General features: G+C 35.7%; 2 protein-coding genes across 2 annotated transcripts; both read left to right on the top strand.

Moving 5' to 3' along the window:
• The first annotated feature begins 1,216 nt into the window (after positions 1-1,216).
• On the top strand, positions 1,217-2,592 carry LOC111896483 (protein PHYLLO, chloroplastic-like). The gene is made up of 3 exons (XM_023892472.3): positions 1,217-1,336; positions 1,941-2,126; positions 2,245-2,592. The coding sequence occupies exons 1-3, from the start codon at positions 1,217-1,219 to the stop codon at positions 2,590-2,592; spliced, it is 654 nt and encodes a 217-aa protein (XP_023748240.3).
• Positions 2,593-12,585: 9,993 nt separating this feature from the next.
• On the top strand, positions 12,586-19,794 carry LOC111896435 (protein PHYLLO, chloroplastic). Its single transcript, XM_023892423.3, has 25 exons — positions 12,586-12,792; positions 12,893-13,087; positions 13,206-13,523; positions 13,599-13,713; positions 13,867-13,961; positions 14,059-14,112; positions 14,218-14,286; positions 14,361-14,465; positions 14,547-14,741; positions 14,819-14,917; positions 14,997-15,551; positions 15,653-15,877; positions 15,980-16,279; positions 16,357-16,424; positions 16,497-16,655; positions 16,738-16,974; positions 17,060-17,165; positions 17,241-17,396; positions 17,471-17,719; positions 17,809-17,976; positions 18,067-18,210; positions 18,282-18,728; positions 18,803-19,254; positions 19,327-19,434; positions 19,519-19,794. The coding sequence occupies exons 1-25, from the start codon at positions 12,643-12,645 to the stop codon at positions 19,733-19,735; spliced, it is 4,986 nt and encodes a 1,661-aa protein (XP_023748191.1). The 5' UTR covers positions 12,586-12,642; the 3' UTR covers positions 19,736-19,794.
• Positions 19,795-24,821: the final 5,027 nt, after the last annotated feature.

Genomic DNA, 24,821 nt, shown 5'->3' with positions numbered 1-24,821 from the left:
CATTCTAAATAATCTTTCATCAAAAATTCATTTTTGACGCCTATCATCTCTAAATTGACTAGCCCTGATCTACGGGCGTTACAGATGCCAACCCGTATGTGACTGAAGTTGAGGAGTCGATCCATGTATACCGAAGTGTAGATTCCCGAACCGTAGATGATCGAAGTGCAGATGCCTGAACCACAAGCAACCGAAGTGTAGATGCTCGAACCACAGATGACCGAACCACAGAGCATACATATCAAACCACTGATGACCGAAACATATCATTTTATGAACACTAAACCATAGATAACTCAACTATATATATCGAACCATCGATGACCAAAACTTAACATTCTATGTATACCAAGCAACAAATAACGGAAGCATATATACCGAACTGTATATATGGAACCACCGATGTCCGAAGCATATCGTTATATGTATACCGAACTCCGGAGATGCTGAGCAACATATACCGAACCAAACACGGATGCCTAACCATATGTGATTGAACCCATATTTTCCAGCATATGCATTGAACCCATACTTTTGTTAGAGCTGAGTGAACTCCAACACCTCTTCGAGCTTATTTTATCACCTCATTATCTTGATTGGACTGGGAAAGTTTGCATCTTGATATTGTTCTTAAAGCCATGCATGTTTTGGGAAGATTTTATGCTATTACAGACTTAGGGTTTGAGATCTTGTCTTGTGGTGAGATCCTAATGGATAAAGGTGGAAACCATATCTATTAAGTCGGGTGGAAAGAGTAGATCTGAAGTTTTGGGCCTTGATCTGTATGTATTAACTTCTTAATGGAGTTTTGGAGCAAATTGCCAGTTACCATGACGTGGCCAGTGAATGACCATGACGTGCCGAAGTCCGGATTCGTGATTGTTTTGTCTTTGCATCCCCACGACATGACCAAGGAATGGTTACGACGTGACGCTGACTTTGACTTTTGTTTTCGGTTGATAATACAAACTACGATGCAATATGTACTATATCCAGAAACATATACTTTTATGAATATGTTATGTACATAACGAGCAAGGCAAAAAATATAAACATTTATTTTAGCAAAGCTTTCGGTTGTATAACCTTTAATGGCTTAAGCATAACTAATTATCATATTTCTTTTGCTTTATTTAGAAACTTGGTAATATAAGAATTTATGATGAAGACAATGTATATGAGTTTTCAAAGAAACATGACATTTTGAAGCTTTTCGATGTCGAAGCTTTTCGGTAGCCAAATATTAACCGGTGCGTCGAGATTAAGGAAAGAATGGATAAGACCACGTGAGGTTGTGACTGATTTGATGGGGGTCCCATGGATAACGCCACTTGATGTAACTCGGTTGTTCGTCACGAGGATTTTCAAGTTGTAACTTCTATTGTGTGCTTCGGTACCACTAGCAAACCTCGATTTGATACCTGTTACATTTTTACATTCATAACCGAGATTGTTAGAGTCATCTTAGGATTTGCGTGCCAGAGTGGCCTCCGAGAAATTAGTATTGATACGAAATATAGGGGTTGGGTCCTTCGAGTGGAAGGGACCCGATCGAATGAAATTAATAAATAAGGTTTTCAAGGTGTGCATATCTTTTAAAACCGAACTCGGTTTATTTTATCCTATTGGAAAACGCCTTTAGGTCCTGAAACCCTGTTTCCTTATCCTCTAAGGTGACACTATGAATCTCCAGATCAAGCTACATTCTTCTCCCTCTTCCTTCCTACATTTCCATACTATCACCTTTCTGCCTTCTAAAACCAACATCACCATACCCTCCCGCAATCGCTTCACATTTCTTCGTCAGCGTTGGAATGCTCCAAATTTCAAGGTCCAAATTACGAATTTCCATGTGCATTCAGCGTTTGCTTCCTGTTTTCCTCTAATAATTTTTCCAATTTTGTAAAAAATATATGATTTTGTGTGTATAGATTGTGTAGAGTTCAATGCAAGTAAACGAAGTTAAATTCATGGAGGTGGAGGAGGCCGAACTACTCCTGGCTACCTGCATTACGCGTATATTGCCTCCAGCACTGACGCTAGAATCGGGACTCGAAAAGATTAGAGATTCGGTTGAGGAATTGAATTCGAAACCTCGTGCTAAAGCTGGAATGTACAGATATCAGGTTTTCAGATTTATTCAATTTTGATTAGAAACATATAATTAAGAATTTCACTTGTCTTATGCTTGTTCTAGAAAATTTCTTACGTTATCTATTCAAAATATTGACTTGCCATTTGCAGATTGCTGTATCCCCTGGTTCAAGAGCATTGAGTTTGTTTTGCAGTCAAGATCCATCACTAGGAGTATTTCCTCAGTTTTTTGTTTCTACAGAGTTTGAGAAGCCAACCAATAAGTTTCTCTCATTCACTACAAGTCATGGAGTCTTTGGAATTGGTGTTGCGGTTTTCATCAAGACTCCTTTTTCCTCTACCTCAATAGAGAACATTTCTTTCAGAAGATATCAGTCCCTTGATTCAACACATCTGAAGGCTTATGGTTTATTTGGCCACAATTCTGTAAAGTATGAGAACATATCACCCTACATGTTCATTCCCCAAGTAATCCACATAACCATACTTTTAAATTAAATTTTAATACATTCATGATTTTAATTGAATTTCAAAATTTCACAAAGGCCACATTTCTTTAATATATTTGTACCAGTAACTGGTTTATGGATGAGTGCTCTTGGAGTAGTCGGTCTGGCCTTGAACCTACGTGCCTATGACTTCGTTTCTCAGGAAATTCGCGCGGCGGAAGATCCTGAATTTGAAACTTTCTACACCAAAAATATTCTCTTAAACGAAGGTATTCGTGCTTGGATGAGATCAGCCTCATGAAAACCTTATATTCCCTGAGGAGGTTCTACCCCGTGGAAACGCTCTTTAATGGAACTTTAGCTTTAGCTGGTCGTGATCAAGAAACCACTGGTTTCGCTTGGTGGGCCGGGAATGCCCGGCTTATCAATTTATCTGGTGTGCTGGACAACTGATGCTTGTACTTGACAAATTTGGTGTTTGTAATCTACACGCTCGATCTTGAGGGGAGTATAGAATGGAAAATATTTTCTGATTTGATTTCCTTTCTTTATTCCTAGATTACTTCTTAGATCAGTGCCTTTCCTTTCTTATGTTCCTAGATTAGTGCCTTTCCTTTCTTATGTTTTTCCAATCTAGGCATTTGTTTCCAACTGTCAATGATGAGAAAATATAGAACAAAGTTTAATATATATATATATATATATATATATATATATATATATATATATATATATATATATATATATATATATATATATATAGACAGATCATGAACCCAATGCAAACGACAATACATCAAAAAGATGTGTGAGAGCTCATAATAGTAGAAAGTATGGTTGTCGATTCCTAATGTTTGAGAGGTTCTTAGTCTTTATGGTACTCCTTGGAACTAGCATATCCTAATATAAGTTGTCGATTTCACCTGTTATGAATATCTTCTCCTTGTGGTTTGATGATTGTCCTTTAGTTTGAAGAAACCATTTGTGGATTATGAAAACATAAAAAGTTGTGTTGCACTTGAAGAAGCTTTTGAGATAAACATGAAGAATGATAACACCTCTTTATCATGAATATGGCAGGAATTGCAGAGCTGGTGGTTTAAAATCAGGTAGATATATCCGTAGTGAAATTATATTCTTTTAACTTATGAGATTGATTAGTTTGACCGAGAAAATAGTCGCATTCGTCTGATTGTTTCTAGGGAGGATCTTCTTTTTAATTATCAGATGTATATGAAGTATTGACATGTCATGGTAGTAGATTGGGAGATGTTCAAAATGTGATACAGCCTCAGATTGATCTTTAAGTTACTTCATAGCTTGAAATTTGGTGATCCTTCTTAAGTGTGCAACTTCTTTCTTCCCTTCAATAGCATGTTTATGAAATTATCACAGATAAATGCCTCAGATTGATCTTTAAGTTACTTCATAGCTTGAAATTTGGTGATCCTTCTTAAGTGTGCAACTTCTTTCTTCCCTTCAATAGCATGTTTATGAAATTATCACAGATAAATGTATGGGGATGCAATAATTCTTTCAAAGATTCAATCCAGAAAAATAAGGAACATTTATGCGGTAGACATGGTTAAGATCAAACTGCATCACTATGGCTATTATTGCGATGTCTGGACAAAAATGGTTAATTGTTTGAATATCAGTAGGTGACTATGGATGTTCGGTTTTAGAGTAATTTTGAAATAGATATATAGGAGGTCGGTTCTTCGATTTCTTTTGAGAGCACAAAACATCAAAGCCATCTTGGCTTTCTTCTATTAGTATGAAGTACCTTTACTTTGGTGATATATGCTTCAACGTGAAAATACATCGAGCACTTTTTGTAATGCCCGTGTTTCCAGGCTAGGCATTATCATTGATGTAATACTCTAGGTTAACCCTTGTAACTCTTTTTGAAGTATTAATGATGAAATCTTTGAGTATTATGTGAATTATGTGTTTATTTTCTTAATTATTATAATTTAATGAATTAAGAATAAAATAAGCGTCAAAATTAAAGTGTGAGATAAGACCGATATCTTTGCATGAATATGTAGTGGTTGAAACAAGGATTCTGGAGATATAAAGAATGCTGAACTCCGAGTTATAACGAAGAAGTTATGACCTGCCGAAGTTTTGCGACAGAACCGGCAACGCTGAATGACGTAAAAAGTGAAATTTACGTTAGAGCGATATTTAGCCTTAGTAATCTAAAAGAAAATCATAGAGTTCGTTAAACCGAGAGCGTGCATAAAAAGAACGCTCAAATCTGACTTCGTATGAGGAAGTTATGATTTTCCGAAGTTTCGACTTAGCAGTATGCAGCCCGAATACTCGATTTGAGACCAAACGGTTTTTAGACGAAATAATCTAAATGAGAATCGAAGATCTCATTAATAGTAGTGAAACGATAAAAAGACAGGCGAAAACGGACGCCAGATGAAAAAGTTATGAATTTATAACGGAGTTTTCCTATCCCGGCCTACTAAAAATGAATAATAAAAAAATAAATTCAAAATTATCCGACGGAGTCTAAACGAAAGTTGTAGAGCGTAGTCTCACCTACGTGGGGATATAAAGAACGTCGAAAACGGAGTTCGTATGAGGAAGATATGAATTTTTGAAGTTTATTAAATAATTAAAATATTAAATTTAATTATAAATTCTGATATTATCCAAAGGGGGGAGTTAGCGATCTTATCCGGGTTACGCCCAGCGTAAATCGAGGATCCACCCCCCTATAAAAGGGAATCGAGGCTTCTGAGTTTCTTTGCTCAATTGCTCTTCTCTCTCTCTCTCTCTCCCGTTTTGCCTCGTTTTTCGTGCAAGAAATATCCCGAAGCCCCGATATCATTCCCGAGACCCGAAGCAAGTCCCGATGCCCCGAAGATCCCGAGAAGTAAAATTCCCGAGCCGAAGCTCTGCCCGCGAGGAGCCCGGTTTTTGTGAAGATCTTCCAGATCTACCGGATAATACTACTTCTACAAGCCGTAGTGCTATCCGATCATCTTCTGATCAAGTGAGTGTGTAGTCACTTTCTTCTAACGCATAATTATGAAGTATTTTATACGAAATACATGTTAGTGTATATTTTGTTGTTATATGTGTGAATGTATATTCACTTTCTTCTATCTCATAGATATGATTTATTCTCTATGAAATACGTGTCATGTGTATGTGTCTGATCTGTTGTTTGGAATATGTATTGAATGAGAATGCTATATAGGTTTTAAACTATGTATAAAAATATATATTTTTTTATCTACTAATATGTTGGGTAGAACATGGGTAGATAGTTGATGTGTGATAAACAGATGAGCGGCCTCGATGTTGTTTTTGATTCAGTCATCTAGCGGAGTTTAGATGACGACCACGGACTTTCTAGACAGTCCTGTGGAACGCTAGCAGGTTCGCCACCTGTAGGCGTTAATGAACTTGGGTGTTAATTCGTTGTACTCCATCCCCCTCATGGTTGTCTTATTTGACATATATTGCTGGGAAACCCCCGAATTCATGTGTTGTCGCCCCGATGAAATATTCTAAGAGTAGGTCCCTTGTGTTAGTTGTTTTAGGGACGTAAAGTGAGAATAACGGGAATGGGTAATTAGATTATTGTTGGTTGGTGGAATTAAATATAATTATTTATTGTGGTTTGAAAAACCTATATGCTCATCAGGCTCCCAAGCTTGACCCACTCGGTTTCTTTGTATTACAGGTAGTGGCGCCAGAGCATAAGTTGGATGACTTGTCAAGTTATTTTTGGATTATAGACCTGTCATTATATTTAACTGTTGTAAGGTATGTATTGAAATGTTTATGCTTTTGGTCTGTTTATCGGAACATGACATCCCGAGTATTGTTATATAATGAAAAATACATTTCTTTAAGAAATGCTTTGGTAAATCTTATTTTTATCGTATTTTGTTTTGGGAACAAATTTCGCAACTCTTTTAATCAAATGATTACTCTAAAATTATTTTAAAATCTTTAATTAAACCGGTCTTTTCTGGCCGTGATTTTAGGGATGTCACACTTTTACGTGGATGACATAAGTAAGAGGTTTCACAGGGCGTGTTTATCAACTAAATTTAATTACAAAATTCGATTCAAGATGTAGGGCGGGAAATTTATGATGAACGAAATCAGATCTATAGGTAACCACTTTGTCTGAACCGTGGATGCCAACCCATATGTGACTGTAGTTGTGAAGTCGATCCATGTATACCGAAGTGTAGATTCCCGAACCGTAGATGATCGAAGTGCAGATGCCTGAACCACAAACAACCGAAGTGTAGATGACCGAACCACAGAGCATACATATCAAACCACAGATGACCGAAACATATCATTTTATGAACACCGAACCATAGATAAGTCAACCATATATATCGAACCATCGATGACCAAAACTTAACGTTCTATGTATACCAAGCCACAAATAACGAAAGCATATATACCGAACTGTATATACGGAACCACCGATGTCCGAAGCATATCGTTATATGTATACCGAACTCCGGAGATGCTGAGCAACATATACCGAACCAAACACAGATGCCTAACCATATGTGATTGAACCCATATTTTCCAGCAGATGCATTGAACCCATACTTTTGTTAGAGCTGAGTGAACTCCAACACCTCTTCAAGCTTATTTTATCACCTCATAATCTTGATTGGACCGTGAAAGTTTGCATCTTGATATTGTTCTTAAAGCCATGCATGTTTTGGGAAGATTTTATGCTATTATAGACTTAGGGTTTGAGATCTTGTCTTGTGGTGAGATCCTAATGGATAAATTTGGAAACCATATCTATTAAGTCGGGTGGAAAGAGTAGATCTGAAGTTTTGGGCCTTGATCTGTATGTATTAACTTCTTAATGGAGTTTTGGAGCAAATTGCCAGTTACCATGACGTGGCCAGTGAATGACCATGACGTGCCGAAGTCCGGATTCGTGATTGTTTTGTCTTTGCATCCCCACGACATGACCAAGGAATGGTTACGACGTGACGCTGACTTTGACTTTTGTTTTCGGTTGATAATACAAACTACGATGCAATATGTACTATATCCAGAAACATATACTTTTATGAATATATTATGTACATAACGAGCAAGGCAAAAAATATAAACATTTATTTTGGCAAAGCTTTCGGTTGTATAACCTTTAATGGCTTAAGCATAACTAATTATCATATTTCTTTTGCTTTATTTAGAAACTTGGTAATATAAGAATTTATGATGAAGACAATGTATATGAGTTTTCAAAGAAACATGACATTTTGAAACTTTTCGATGTCGAAGCTTTTCGGTAGCCAAATATTAACCGGTGTGTTGAGATTAAGGAAAGAATGGATAAGACCACGTGAGGTTGTGACTGATTTGATGGGGGTCCCATGGATAGTGCCACTTGATGTAACTCGGTTGTTCGTCACGAGGCTTTTCAAGTTGTAACTTCTATTGTGTGCTTCGGTACCACTAGCAAACCTCGATTTGATACCTGTTACATTTTTACATTCATAACTGAGATTGTTAGAGTCGTCCTAGGATTTGCGTCCCAGAGTGGCCTCCTAGAAATTAGTATTGATACAAAATATAGGGGTTGGGTCCTTCGAGTGGAAGGGACCCGATCGAATGAAATTAATAAATAAGGTTTTCAAGGTGTGCATATCTTTTAAGAGGGTGTTTGGATTGCCTTTTAAAATGACTTTTTCTTTATCTTTTTGAAAAAGTCCAAAAAGATGTTTGGTAAGGTAAAAATGACTTTTATAAATGACTTTTTGTATAGAGTATTTTGAGACTTTTTGAAAAGTCACGTATACATGACTTTTCCTAACTTTTCAGCAACTAAAAATTGGAAATTACCAATATGCCCTTATCTACCCTAATTAACGTCACATTCATTCACGTCACATTCATTCACAGCTTCTCTTGTTCTCTCCGCTCACGCACTCTCTCTCGCATCTCGACCTCTCGACCTGCAACAAACACCGGCGACACCGGCGACCTGCAACACCGGCGACGCCGGCGACCTGCAACACCGGCGACACCGTTCGACTGCAACCCCGCGATCAGGTTTGTTTCTATTCAATTTCCGATCTCAGATGTGATTTCCGATCTCAGATGTTGCAATCTCTTCCTGTCTATTTCCGATTTCCATTTGATTTCCGATTTCAATTTGATTTAGGATTTCTGAAATTGATATTGTGTAATTGATTGCTGAAATTGATATGATGTGCTGTGAAATTTATTTGCTGTGAAATTGATTTGCTGTGAAATGTGCTCCTTCCGATTTATTTGCTGTGAAATTTATTTGAGACCAAAATGTTATCGTCATTAGATATTGGATTATAGCAATAGAGTTATATATTTGAACAAAAAAGTTCACATCGATTTTTGTTGCAAGATTTTGAGAATTGACTTTCAAAGTCAACATACAAACAGAATTTCATCATAAGCAAACCCAAATCTGAGAATCTGGATTATTAGAATGGATTTTCAATTGAAATCGCGTTAGAGTTGCTTACTATATGTCATATAAAATTATTTTGATTGAAAAACAAAAATGAATTTACTTTTCAAGTTAGCAATAAATTACAAGAAATATTAAAGGGTTTTTAGTTTTTACCATCTTATATGGGATCATGTTGTACATCATTTTGTTGCAAAATAAGCATATTAAATACCATCTTAAATGTCGTTTGTAAGATCACTTATTTATATACTTCATCCACATTACAAACAATACAAGTTTCTCTTTGTTGAAAATATTGGTGTGCCAAAATAGGTTTAAGCGAAATTGACTATATTGTGAAATTGATATGTTGTGATAATCTATTTTTTCTATTTTGATTAGAAATTTGATAAAATAATGAAATCATTTAGAAGGGTTAATGAAATTGGTTTGTTGCTTAAATGTTAATACTATATGTATTCACAGATAATGGATGAAAACAACACTACAAATGTTGACTGTGAAACATCTTTAAAAATGAAAAAACCAAAATTTGGGTGGGATAATCGTAGCTTCATGGTGTTTGTTGATTCGTGTTTGATTGAAAAAAAAAGGTCGTAAAGCCACTTCCTCCTTTGATAAAATTGGGTGGGAAAATATACAAAGACGTATTAAGGAGAAAACAGGTTATAGCCTTGAAAAAAAACAACTAACAAACAAATGGGAGAACATGAAAAAAGAGTGGAAGCTTTATGACCGCTTAATGAGACTTGAAACCGGACTCGGTGGGACGAGAAGCCTAATAGATGCGTCCCCCGAGTGGTGGGAGGAGAAAATAAAGGTATGATTACTTTTTTTTTTTTAATTATTTTAAGTTATGATTGCATATAGATTGAACATATTTGATTTACAATATCTTTTTGTCTTGTAGGAGAATAAAGATTATGCCAAATTTAGGAACACAGATTTGAGCATATTTGATAAGAAATATGCTTTTTTGTTTCGGGATTCTGTTGCCGTTGGAGATCAGACTATGACTCCATTACAATTTCAAAACAATAGCAATCCAAACGAAGAAAATATGGAGGGCAAAGGAGATAGTGATGAAATCAATTTAGATGATGATGAGCCTCTTTTTACTAGTCTCAATGAAAGTAGTTCAAGTAAAAGGAAGAGGTCTAAGTCTGTTTCCAACAACCGTTCAACCAAGAGTAAAAATTCTATTTATGAAGAAAAAGTTGATGCTTTATTGGATGCCATATCATCAAAAAGCACACAAACTTATCCACAAAATAATCCGTCCCCAACAATAGCAGATTGCATGGCCATTGTCATCAAGTTCCCCGATTTTCGTGAAGGGTCCAACAATTTTTCACAAGCCTTGTTTGTCTTCACCAAAAAGCAAAACCGTGAAGCTTTTATGTTTCCAACGACCGACGAAGCCAAGATGGAGTTTCTTAAGTTACTTATGAAATAATGATTTAGCCATATGTGTTATGCTTTGACATTTATGTGTTATCCGTTGACATTATGTGTTGTCCTTTGACATTATGTGTTGTCCTTTGACATTTTATATTATGTGTTATTGTTTGACTTTATGTTATGTGTTAATGGTTGACATCATTTTATTTGTATTATGTAGGATGGATAGTGATGATTCTAATTCATCGAATGATAATGAAGAATGTGTAATGGAAGAGGATAGAGAATTTGAAATGTTATGTGGATTAGCTTTGAAAGGGATAATACTCGCTCGTAACCTACGTACACCATGTCACACTTCAGATCGCACAGGGCGCATGTTTATTACAGAAGTACTAAATGGCCATCGTAGACGTTGTTATGAGTTGTTTAGACTTAACGTACCGGTTTTTAGACAGTTATGCTTAGATCTTGCTACAAATTACGGGTTACAACAATCCCGAAAAGTATCTATAGAGGAGTCTGTAGGAATATTCTTGATGACTTTGGCGCATGGGTGTAGCAATAGATTTGTGCAAGAATTTTTTAATCATTCAGGGGAAACGATTCACAGGCATTTCCATACAGTTTTGGAAGCCGTGCTAAAACTGAGTGCCGACATCATCAAGCCAGACGCAAACTATAATGATGATGTTCCCGCATATATATTAAATAACCCTCGGTATTATCCAATGTTCAAGGTATTATCCAATGTTTATTTTCTTGGTAGTCAAACTTTAACAAATAATTTATTTATGATATATTTTTGAATTTGAAGGATTGCATTGGTGCTATAGATGGGACACACGTTAGGGCATCGGTTCCACAAAAAGATGAAGTGAAGTACATTGGTCGAAAAGGATATGCAACACAAAATATAATGGCTGTTTGTGATTTTAACATGTGCTTTACATTTGTTTGGGCCGGTTGGGAGGGGACTGCACACGATACAAGAATTTTCAATGAAGCCTTACAGAGACCAGATCTTAGTTTTCCCTATCCAACGGGTGGTTAGTATTTTTTTCTTTTTTTTTGGAATACAAGTTTTATGTTTTTACTACTTGTTTGAAACGAATAATAAATGATTGTTTTATTTACAGATAAATATTACGTTGTTGATGCTGGATATCCAAATACGAGAGGGTATCTTGCTCCATACAAAGGCACAAATATTCGTTATCATTTACCAGATTTTCGACGTGGACACACGGCTGCTATTCGAGAACCTCGTGGACCGAAAGAGAAATTTAACTATCTCCATTCATCATTGCGAAATATCATTGAACGAACTTTTGGAGTGTGGAAAGCTAGGTGGGCGTTATTAAGAGACATGCATGTTAATTACAAGTACAAGAACCAAGTGAAAATTGTGATAGCATCGATGGCGATCCATAACTACATTCGAAAGGTTGGTAGGTTTGATGAAGCGTTTAATAGGGCACAACAAGAATCCTACAATCCCGTACGAGGTGATACCGGTAGTGATGTTTATGAAGAAGGTCCAAGTACACGTCGCACGAGCAATGATGATTTATATATGGCAGCGAGACGGGATATTATTGCACAAGATATAATCACATTACGTAGATGAATGTAATATTATCTATGATATTTTTTTATGAATTATTTACAATTTGTATGAACGTAATTTTAATATTGTCATGGTCTAATCCAAAAAATTAGAAATATTTTAATTCGTATGAACGTAATTTATATTTTACATTTATATGAACGTAATTCTAATATTGTCATGGTCTAATACAAAAAATCCTCTTATAAATTATTTACAATTTGTATGAACGTACTAATTTTAATATTTTCATGGTATAATCTAAAAAATTAGAAATATTTTAAAAGAAATTTATATTTTATATTTTCTAATAAAATGTTTATAAAATTATAATATGTGTTTAAAATTTTTTTTATACAAAATAATATGTGTAAAGTAGTAAATCAATGTAAATATATAAACATGTCCTTTTTTATCATTTTACATATAAAAGTTAAACCAAACACTTTAACTTTTGACTAAAGTCCTTTTCCAAAAAATCCTTTTACAAAAAGGACTTTTGCCCCACATAACAAAAGTTAAACCAACCACCCTCTAAAACCGAACTCGGTTTATTTTATCCTATGGGAAAACGCCTTTAGGTCCTGAAACCCTGTTTCCTTATCCTCTAAGGTGACACTATGAATCTCCAGATCAAGCTACATTCTTCTCCCTCTTCCTTCCTACATTTCCATACTATCACCTTTCTGCCTTCTAAAACCAACATCACCATACCCTCCCGCAATCGCTTCACATTTCTTCGTCAGCGCCGGAATGCTCCGAATTTCAAGGTCCAAATTACAAATTTCCATGTGCATTCAGCGTTTGCTTCCTGTTTTCCTCTAATAATTTTTCCAATTTTGTAAGAAATATATGATTTTGTGTGTATAGATTGTGCGGAGTTCAATGCAAGTAAACGAAGTTAAATTCATGGAGGCGGAGGAGGCCGAACTACTCCTGGCTACCTGCATTACGCGTACATTGCCTCCAGCACTGACGCTAGAATCGGGACTCGAAAAGATTAGAGATTCGGTTGAGGACTTGAAGTCGAAACCTCGTGCTAAAGCTGGAATGTACAGATATCAGGTTTTCAGATTTATTCAATTTTGATTAGAAACATATAATTAAGAATTTCACTTGTCTTATGCTTGTTCTAGCAAATTTCTTACGTTATCTGTTCAAAATATTGACTTGCCATTTGCAGATTGCTGTATCCCCTGGTTCAAGAGCATTGAGTTTGTTTTGCAGTCAAGATCCATCACTAGGAGTATTTCCTCAGTTTTTTGTTTCTACAGAGTTTGAGAAGCCAACCAATAAGTTTCTCTCATTCACTACAAGTCATGGAGTCTTTGGAATTGGTGTTGCGGTTTTCATCAAGACTCCTTTTTCCTCTACCTCAATAGAGAACATTTCTTTCAGAAGATATCAGTCCCTTGATTCAACACATCTGAAGGCTTATGGTTTATTTGGCCACAATTCTGTAAAGTATGAGAACATATCACCCTACATGTTCATTCCCCAAGTAATCCACATAACCATACTTTCAAATTAAATTTTAATACATTCATGATTTTAATTGAATTTCAAAATTTCACAGATAGAATTAGTCGAGTCTGATGGGTTATCCATATTATCCGCCACACTAGCATGGAATGACTCTTCCCTTTATCCATATGACAAGGCTTTTGATGTTATTATTTATCTCACAACAGGTATTTTGTGGCTATCTTCTCTACTCTCCAGTGTTTAATATTTTATACAGAATACAGACCTATAGTTTGAATAACTACACTCATACTACAGGTTTCTGTTATGTATTTCATGTGCACAATTGTCATATTTTACAAAATTTTCTTTTAGGCCAGCTCTTACAAGGCCCATTGCAAATGAATGTCTGAACAAATCAATTAATGCTGTTCTAAAAAAGTTCAACATGGTGGAGGATAAACATGCACAAATGGTACATACATTAACATTCACTTACACTACAAATTAACTTAACTACTCTAATTATATAAACTTTTTTAATCATATAAATGGTAGCACTCTTCTTGTAGGTATATACAGATGCTCTTTTGCTGAGGGAAGGTTGCCTTGACCACATGGAACTGGTATCTTCTTTATCCTGGTAATTATTTAACTTCAATATTTCTTCTATTCACTTTTCAATCTTGTGTATAAATTTATCCTTCTTAAATTCCCTTTTTACTCCATAGGAAAACACATCATCATCATACCAGTTCTCCCTAAGACTTTCAGCTACTGTAGTTGTCTGCAATAACATGGTATGGTAGAATTATACATTTTGTACATAATTACATGCTACATTTGTTTATATTTTATAAAATTTCAAAATCAGCTGGATCAGTTCAGAGATATAGCTCATTCTTTAAAACAATCTTCAAACATCAATACATTGTGGGCATCACTAATAATCGAAGAATGCTATCGACTCGGTTTAACTGTAAGATAAATGATAAATTTCATTTCCTTTATCCTGTTTAAAAACTCTTAACTTTTTTTTTTTTAATTTTTTTTTGTTTAGTACTTTTGTATAGCTCCAGGATCACGTTCCACTCCACTAGCCATTGCTGCAACTTCTCACCCTATGACAAATTGCATTGCATGCTTTGATGAAAGATCACTTGCTTTTCATGCTATTGGTTATGCAAAAGGCTCTCAAAAACCAGCTGTGGTTATAACCTCATCAGGCACTGCAGTTTCAAATCTTTTACCTGCTGTAAGTCTGTAAAAAAATAATAAATTTATATCCTTTTCCATTTTTTATAAAAAGTTGGATAATTTACACTTTTACAGGTAGTGGAAGCTTCTCAAGATTTTTTACCTCTTCTATTACTCACAGCAGATCGCCCCCCTGAGCTTCTTGATACTGGAGCCAACCAAGCAATTAATCAAGTATGTTAAATAATAATTAATGATTATTATTTATTACTTTTCTTTCTAAATATTCATTTTTAAACATTTTCTTTTCTAGGTTAACATATTTGGGTCATTTGTGAGGCAATTTTTCAATCTTCCTGTACCCACAGACGATATTTCTGCAAGAATGGTTTTAACAACTGTTGACTCTGCTGTAAATCATGCCACGTCATCACCTTGTGGACCTGTACATATCAATTGTCCTTTCAGGGAGCCTCTAGAAAACACACCAAAAGAATGGAGTCAAAGTTGCTTAAAAGGATTAGAGTTTTGGGTATCAAGTAGTCAACCATTTACAAACTATTTCCAATCTCATGATTCTTTCACACATGGTGATGTGGCAGATGTGTTAGGTGTAATACAAGGTGCAAAACATGGGATTCTGCTAATTGGTGCGATTTTTAAAGAGGATGATATCTGGGCATCTTTATTATTAGCTAAACACCTTAAATGGCCAGTTTTTGCTGATATTTTATCAGGTTTAAGGTTGAGAAAATATAAAAATTCTGTTTTGAAACTTAATGAGAGTATTCTTTTTGTTGATCATTTGGATCATTTGCTACTTTCTCCTGAAGTCAGAAATCGGATAAATCCAGATGTTATTCTTCAGGTATAGTTAGAGAAAAATAGAAAATATACTGGTCAGGTCAACTTAATTTGTTTGACTTTTTTATGGGTTTATTATTTATAGTTTTTGAAATTTGAATACAGATTGGAAGCAGAATAACAAGCAAACGTGTTTCACAAATGATACAAGATTCTTCTCCATGTCAATATATATTAGTGGATAACCATCCTAATCGACATGATCCCTCACATGTAATTACACATAGGATTCAAGGTCATATCCGTCATTTTACCAATTGTGTGATGAGATCTTGCACAACCAAAATCAACACCCAATGGACAAATTTCCTGTGTTCAATAAACATGATGGTAAACTGTAAACTGTAAACAGTAAACAGTTATTAGTTTCAGACTTTGAAATCTGATCCAAAAATGCAATTTATAACTTTTATTGGATTTTTAATTTTGTAGGTTGAGTGGGAGATATCATTTTTAATACATTCAGAGAACAATTTGAGTGAACCATATGTTGCTCATGTGACTTCAGAAGCTATTGAATTTGGATCCACAATGTTCATAGGAAATAGCATGCCAATACGCGATGCAGATATGTATGGAAGTAGTCATGGAAAGGGTAGTCATGGTAAAATTACCAAATTACCCTCAGGTTTTCCATTCACCTGGATACAAGTGGCTGGAAACAGAGGTGCTAGTGGTATCGATGGTTTACTCAGTACTGCTATTGGTTTTGCTGTAGGCCACAACAAAAAAGTGAGTATAGTATCTGATTTTTTTTTTTGTTTTATTTTCTTTTTTATACTTTTAATATTTCTACAATTTAAATTCAGGTTGTTTGTGTGATTGGAGATGTTTCCTTTTTACATGATACAAATGGATTAGCACTTTTGAAACAGAGGTACAACTTATATACTTCTCAGATTTTGAATTCTGTTTATATTTATATTTATTATTTCATATGTTTTTGAAGGATTTCAAGAAAACAGATGACAATAATTGTGATCAACAACCATGGAGGTGCGATTTTTAGTCTTCTACCTATTGCAAATAAAGCTGAAGAAAAAATACTGAGTCAATATTTTTACACATCTCATGATGTTGGAATTCACAACTTATGCAATGCACATGGGTAATGATCATCATTCATCAATTCATATTTCATCATCATTTCTGATTGCTAATTTGAGATTATTTATTTATTCACATGATAGTGTGAAGCATGTACATGTCAGCACAAAATCTGAGCTCCAAAAGGCTCTGTTAAATTCTCAACATGAAGAAAGTGATTGTGTTATTGAAGTTGAGAGCTCCATTGATGCCAATAAAAACTTTCACAGTAATTTAAGACAATTTTCATGTCAAGCAGCAGGGAATTCTTTATCCATTATTTCAAAGCTATCAGTTCTCAATTCAATTAAAGTTCATAAACTGGAGTTTTTTCAATACAGGTCAGCTTTTTACTAAAAAAATAGATCTATCATCTATAAAGATTTATTATAAATTTATAATGTATAAATTATCATGTTATGACAGAATTCAACTCTGTGCTCCATTGACAACTCCTGTTGTTAATGACAATTATAGAGAAGGATTTGTGTTAACTTTGTATCTTGAAGATGGAAGTACTGGAATTGGAGAGGTAAATTTTATCTTTTCTATCTCAAGTTTATTTATTTATTTACCTATAAGGTTTAATTATTGTTCACAATGACAGGTGGCACCACTTGGGACCCACAAGGGAACTCTTCAAGATGCACAAGAGCAACTTCAGTTTCTTACACATGTTATAAAAGGATCCACTTTACATTCATCTCTTCCTCTTCTAAATGGATCCTTCTCTTCATGGATATGGACCAATTTAGGAATCCCAGTATGTACTACTCATCCAGTAATTTCTTTTTACAAAATTTGTTAAAAGTCTTGAAAATCTTTTTTTTTTTTTAGCCAGATTCTATTCTTCCAAGTGTTAGATGTGGTTTGGAAATGGCGATTCTTAATGCTATAGCTTCAGTACAAGGTTGTTCTTCCAGTATGTTAAATATCCTTCACCCTTCAGCACCCAAACAAGAAAGTCCTCAAAAGTCATCAAATATTACAATTTGTGCCCTTCTTGACTCTAATGGAACTCCTTCTGAAGTTGCTTATCTTGCATCCAAACTTGTTGAAGAAGGTTTCACTACAATCAAACTAAAAGTAAGCAAAAATTTGATCTTATGTTTGTTTCTACTATCATATGAAAGTAAGTAATTTCCAATTTTCCATTTTCCATAATAAACTGACAGGTGGCACGTAGGGCCCATCCTATTGAAGATGCTCAAGTCATACAAGAAATAAGGAAGAAAATCGGTTTCCATATTCAACTTCGTGTTGATGCAAATAAAAAATGGTCTTTTAATGATGCTCTTCAATTTGGTTCTAATGTGAAGGAATGTGAACTTCAATATATTGAGGTATTTATTATTTATTATTTTGTTCTTGGTTGATGCATATGTTTATACTTTATATAGTAAAAATATAAAAATCTACTTTCCAAATTTCAGGAGCCTGTAAATGATGAAGATGATATAATTAAATTTTGTGAAGAAAGCGGAATACCTGTAGCCCTAGATGAAACCATTGACAATCTTCAAGAAAATCCTCTTCAAGCTCTTTCAAGATTCACACATGACAAAATTGTTGCTGTTGTAAGTAAATGATTAATGATTAATTGTTACATATTAAATATTAAGTAATTTATTTAATTACCTCTTTTCAGGTAATTAAACCAAGCTTTGTTGGTGGATTTGAGAAGGCTGCATACATTGCAAGGTGGGCCCACCATCATGGAAAATTAGCTGTTGTCAGTGCTGCATTCGAAAGTGGAATATCTTTGTCAGCTTACGTTCAATTTTCTTGTTTTCTTGAAATGAAAAATAAAGATATTTGCAAAATAATGAATAAGGAAATTGTATCTGACGTGGCACATGGTCTTGGAACATACAAGTGGCTCAAAGATGATGTCATCATCACCGAGTCATTGTGTTTTACGAAAAGTCAAGCTTCTGTTTTTGATGCCGGTCAAACTTTGACCAACTTCAAAATCAATCGGAATTCGGTATTCCGGAGTTTTGAGAGTGAGAAACTATGGAATTATACACAAAAGGTGGATGTTGAGGGGATGACATTTTCCATCAATGTGAAAGAGCTTGGAGACAAAAGAAATGTAAGAAAGTGAAAGTTTTCTAATTTAATATGTTTTAGCAGATGTATATGATTTTTTTTTTTTTTTAAATGTAGGATAATGTTATTGTATTTCTTCATGGATTCCTTGGGAGTAGTGAAGATTGGATTCCCATCATGAACGCCATGTCAGCATCTTCTAGATGTATCGCAATCGACCTCCCTGGTCATGGTGGGTCAAAGATGGATGCCATTGATGACGTGGCACAAGGAGTTGAGCTTTCAATGCAGGTAGTTACAGATATGCTAGAGAAACTGGTCCTTGTGCTAACCACTAAAAAAGTGACACTTGTCGGATACTCCATGGGAGCGAGGATCACTTTATACATGGCTTTGAAATTCAAAAATATGATAAAAGGAGTAGTGATGATATCTGGAAGCCCTGGATTGGATGACGTGGCAAAAAGAAAGTCTAGAAGTGTTAAAGACGATTCTTTAGCATGTGCACTTGTTTCATATGGTGTTGAATTATTCATTGAGACATGGTATTCTGGAGAGATGTGGGAAAGGTAATTTAATATTTAAAAATAAATAAATTTTGTAGTTACTTTGTGTTTATAATTTATTTATGAATGATGCAGCTTAAGAAGCCATCCACAATTTGAGCAAATAGTTGCTGACCGGTCAAAACATGATGACGTGTCAGGTCTTGTAAAAACACTCTCTGGCCTAAGCACCGGAAGACAACCGTATGTTTGATCATTATATAAATAAATAAATAAATAATTCATTTATTGTTTTGGTATATGATTAATTATGAGTTTTGATGATAGGTCATTGTGGGAAGATCTAAAGCATGTGAAATCTCCTGTTGTGGTTATTGTTGGTGAGAGAGATGAGAAATTTAAGAAGATTGGTGAGAGGATGTGCGTGACACTTGGCAAGAGTAGAGTGGTTGAGGTTCCTAATTGTGGGCATGCTGTTCATATAGAGAGCCCACTCCTTGTAATCCGATCGATAACAGAGTTTCTCACTAGACTTGATTCATAAACAGAGTCAGTTATATGCATTACTCAAAATAATAAATAATTTCAAACTTTGTGGGTCGATTCCCTTGATTTTCCTATGGGCTTACCATTGTATACAACTTTATATGTTTTTTTGTTTGTTTATTTATTTGGGAAAATGACTCGTGAGGGTAATTAACTTTTGCGTTTGTACTCATTTGGTCCCTTTTTTTGTTTTTTTTTTTTTTTTTTTTTTTTTTTTTTTTTTTTGTATTCAATATACCATCGAACTTGTTGTTGGTGTTTACCATAGCCCTTTTGACCGATTTTTGACCTGTGATAGCCGGTCAAAGGGTTATGGTGAACACAAACAATAAGTTCGATGGTATATTGAGTACAAAAAAAAGAAAGGGACCAAATGAGAACAAACGCAACAGTTGGTTACCTTCCTGATTCATTTTCCCTTTACTCATTTACAACAAATCCCACATCATCTTCTACTGATATTAATGACTTTATGAGATTCATTCCTGCTTCTCTTCAAAACATAACTCACGAAAGGATATTATTCATGCATGTACAACTTTGTAATGCACTTGAATATTTATTAGGGGAATCTTGACTAAGTAGGCGCATTTCATGACTATATTTACATTTGCAATCAAATGATTTATCGTATCATGGATTTTAGACAAGTCTACAAACGAGTGGAATCACAAGTGTTGTGATTTTTGATTTTACTTAGCTTTAAGATCGCACTCATGGAATAAGATACAACATCAATATGTACAATATCATGCTGCTTTTGTAGACACATCATCATAATATTGTACATATGGATGTTGTATCTTATCCCATGAGTTCGATCCTAAAGCTAAGTAAACTCAAAAATCATAACACTTGTGATTCCACTCGTTTGTAGACTTGTTTAGAATCCATGATACGATAAATCATTTGATTGGAAATGTAAATGTAGTTATGAAATGCGTCTGCTTAGTCAAGATTCCCCTAATAAATATTCAAGTGCATTACAAAGTTGTACATGCATGAATAATGTCCTTTCGTAGGTTATGTTTTGAAGAGAAGCAAGAATGAATCTCATAAAGTCATTAATATCAGTAGGATTTGTTGTAAATGAGTAAAGAGAAAATGAATCAGGAGGGTAACCAACTGTTGCGTTTGTTCTCATTTGGTCCCTATCCTTTTTTTTGTACTCAATATACCATCGAACTTGTTGTTTGTGTTCACCATAACCCTTTGACCGACTATCACTGTAACGACCGAAAAATTCCAACCAATTTAAACTTTTCAAAAACAACCCGATTTCATTAAATTATTACAAAAAGGTTTTAAATACAATTTATTTAGAGTATTCCCAGAATCACATCACAACATAAACATGAGGAGCGGTACGATCACGCCTTCGCCTTGCCACGGTCTCCTGAAGAACCTGAAAAACATAAAACCACAACTGTAAGCCCGAAAGCTTAGTGAGATATCCCCAAAATACCAACCACATATACCATACACGCATAATCATGCCATATCATATCCGATCACAAAACAGTCATGCACTTCGGGTCTACTGTGTGACTGGTTCGCCGCACCGGCCAACAGTCCACCTGGTCCACCCTCCGAGTCTAGCCATATACATCGAGTCTGCAGTGTGATTGGTCCGCCCGCACTGGGTCTTCAATCCACCTGGTCCACTTTCCGAGTCTACAGTATGACTGGTCCGCCCGCACCGAGCCTTCAGTCGGCCTGGTCCACTCTCCGAGCCTCGGCACATCTGGTCCGCCCTCTTGGGGCCTACAGCCTATCCGGACCGCTCGTTGGGCCTTCGGGGCAACCAGTCCGCCCTGGGTATCTTGGCCTACAGCACAAAGCAGGACCCGCCTCAACCCAACTCCAGTCCAAACAACCATGTGCACATAAACATACAATCATATAACAATTCACAATCAACAAGCCGATCAAACAGATCACATAACATATCATCATCCTAACTAGGATACCGACCTAACCGGTCACTAGCATAGCATCACCCTACATCTCAGGATACCGACCTCAACCAGGTCTCTAACATATACCATCCCAGCTACCAGGATGCAACATATTAAAGCAATATCATAACAACAATTACCCGGATCTCAATCCGATAAAGGGCCGGCCTTGGTGCCTTAGACCTTGTTGATATAGTGAGGATAACTCACCTCGAAATTGCCGACTGAACTGATGACCCAAGCTACTCCAACCACTGATACGATCTCCAACACTGGCCAACACCAAGACACTGAACTCAAAACAATATTCAACAATTACCAAAATGCCCCTGGGAAATAACTGGTCAACCCTTGGCCAAAGCCAACCCCTGACTGACTCTACTCGCTGAGTCATCCCAATGACTCACCGAGTCCACATACACAGAATCTCCCCCAACCGCGACTTAACTCGCCGATTCACCCCAAGACTCGCCGAGTCCAGCAACTCTGAGTCATTTCTCACTCGACTCACCGAGTCACAACTCAACCAGAAGAAACTTGGACCTTACGACCAGACTCGCCGAGTTCAAGAACAGACTCGCCGAGTCCAAGGCTATCTTCAACCTACTCGTCGAGTTGTTCTTCCAACTCGCCGAGTTCCAGACCATCTTCAAGCAACTCACCGAGTACACCTTTGTGACTCGCCGAGTGCCTCTAGATCTCATTCCAAACAGAACCTTCCAGGCCATGCAATTGATCCAAAACGTAGATCTAGCCTCCTACAACCCATCCATCACGTAAAGTGGCAAACTTTACGTGAATCCAAAGAGATCTAGGCATTTTACACTTTAGGGCTAGGGTTTGGGACATGATGGCTTCACTAACCACTCAAAAACATAGACTTTAATGCACTTTAGACCTCCTCCACTCCAGATCTGAGGTAGCAACCTCAGATCTACTCTTCAAACTCAAGATACCACAAGCTAAACCTCCCATACATTCCAAGAATAATGAATCTAGAAGAATAACAGCCCAAGAACGAGATTATACCTCAAAAGGAAGCCTCAACAGCAAATAAATCTGAATCTAAGCAAAGCCCCTTGCTCCAAGCCTCCTAACTCTCCAAGATCTTCCTCCAAATCTCTTTTCCAAGGTTCAATTGCACTCCAATCTTTCACAATCGCGTTTCTAGGGTTTTTTGGACTTAAGGGAAGGTAAGGAGGCTGGGGAGAGGGTATAATGTCCTTTATATAGGGCTCATCCTCCGAAATTAGGGTTTTCTCCACTCAGCGCCTACTTGCCGAGTCCAGCCGCCGAGTCGGCCACTCAACACGCGGCCAAAATCGCGACCCTACTTGCCGAGTTGCCCTTTCCAATTTACTCTTTTAACCCTTCAACTTTACTCTTGATAATCCGGGATGTTACAATCACAGGTCAAAAGCCGGTCAAAAGGGCTATGGTAAACACCAACAAGTTTGATGGTATATTGAATACAAAAAAAAGAAAAGGGACCAAATGAGTACAAACGCAAAAGTTAATTACCCTCAAGAGTCATTTTCCCTATTTATTTAGTTTTTTTCAATCTAAGATGTCAAACTAGTCTAATTTTGCCAACAAAAATTGGGCATAATATACCAATCAGTAGCAACAAAACATGGAAATTATGAATCAAAATGAAAATAATTTCTAGACAAAAAATTGTTGGATTAGTGTCTAAGTCCATAACTATTTTGGTATGTACTTGACCTGATGGTGCATGGTCCTTTTGGGTTGCCTTCACCAAAGCAACTTGATAGGATGAATTATGGAGAGAAAGGATTAAATATGATTTATTAATATATTATGAGAATAATATATTAAAGGAGAAATCATATTGTTTAATTAATATTAGTCAATAATTAATTTGTAATTAGTTTTGTGACTAAAAGAGATTAATTAAACTTAAGGGACTGGAATTGTAATTATAAGATAATTGCAATTTGGGCCATGGATTGCCTTATATCATAAGGTGGACGAATTCTATGGGGGAATCCCATATGAAATCGTCCAAGGCCTTATGGAAAGGGCTCCATGGGTTGCTTAGGGCTTAAGCAACTAAATTAGGATTTCCTTGTTAGATAACCCTAATTGCCTCACTATATATAGATCCCTTAAGGACCAAAAACGTGGCTAAGCTTCTTGCTAGGGTTTCACACGAGTTTTGGCAGCCTCCATCCTCTCTCCTCTTCATCCTCTTGCTTATGGTGTTTGTGAGCCATTAGAGGAGTGACACTTGTGACTCTAAGCCTTCCAAAGTCAATTCAAGGAGGAATTGGGATTGTTATTACTACATAACAATCAAGGTAACACCTTAAACCTAATTATATGTTAATATCGATTTCCATATGCTAGAATTAGGGTTTATAGTCTTGGATAACTTGCATGTACAATAGAGAAACCTAGATCCAAGCATTAGGGTTTGTATGAGCACATAGGATGTCTTATGACCATAACCCATCAGTGGTATCAGAGACTAGACTGGTTTCAATTGTATTGATGCATTACATGTTCAAAAAATTCGTTTTTTGATGTTTTGGAGGCTGGACTCGCCGAGTCCATAGCTGAACTCGCCGAGTCCATGCAGTCTCGATGAGTCCAAGCTTGACTCGACGAGTCAACTCGTCAGATGGAGTATATCTCGGGATTTCTTGCTGTTTTTGCTTTGGGATAGTTACCTTATCATATTAGATCAATATAAATCCGATTTTATGATATATTTGACTATATTCTTGATCTAATTGAAGAAATTTATCAATTAATAAGATAATTGTTTCCTTATGTGATAATTGATTAATTATTTTAACTAAATTGATAAATTGTTTTGCAAGAAATCATTAAATAAATCAAATATGGATAATTATGTGATTAATTGTTAATTTAGATTATTTGTTATTTGATCCTTGTTGTTATGAAAAGTTTCATATTTTCCCCTTAGGTTTTATAGTTTAAATTTGAACCCAAAGGTTTTGTTGTTTTGAAATTTAAATAGTTAAAACCCTAATGTTTTGAAAAAGGTTTCAAAACTTGCCCTCAAGTTTTGGAATTTAAATTTTGATTAAATGGTTTAATTTTGATGTATATTTAAATTCTAAACCCTAATGTGTTGAA

Source organism: Lactuca sativa, chromosome 4, assembly GCF_002870075.4.
Source record: "Lactuca sativa cultivar Salinas chromosome 4, Lsat_Salinas_v11, whole genome shotgun sequence".
Lineage (NCBI taxonomy): Eukaryota > Viridiplantae > Streptophyta > Magnoliopsida > Asterales > Asteraceae > Lactuca > Lactuca sativa.
The sequence above is the reverse complement of the archived record's forward strand: the minus strand, read 5'-3'. Positions and strand labels throughout refer to the sequence as shown.

Bases quoted from the DNA above. Each gene is read 5' to 3' on its own strand.
- LOC111896483 (XM_023892472.3), top strand. From the start codon at position 1,217: ATGTCGAAGCTTTTCGGTAGCCAAATATTAACCGGTGCGTCGAGATTA. The intron at 1,337-1,940 runs GTAACTCGGTTG...TAGATTGTGTAG, and splicing joins CATGGATAACGCCACTTGAT to AGTTCAATGCAAGTAAACGA. The intron at 2,127-2,244 runs GTTTTCAGATTT...TGCCATTTGCAG, and splicing joins CTGGAATGTACAGATATCAG to ATTGCTGTATCCCCTGGTTC.
- LOC111896435 (XM_023892423.3), top strand. From the start codon at position 12,643: ATGAATCTCCAGATCAAGCTACATTCTTCTCCCTCTTCCTTCCTACAT. The intron at 16,425-16,496 runs GTACAACTTATA...ATGTTTTTGAAG, and splicing joins TTAGCACTTTTGAAACAGAG to GATTTCAAGAAAACAGATGA. The intron at 17,397-17,470 runs GTATGTACTACT...TTTTTTTTTTAG, and splicing joins GGACCAATTTAGGAATCCCA to CCAGATTCTATTCTTCCAAG.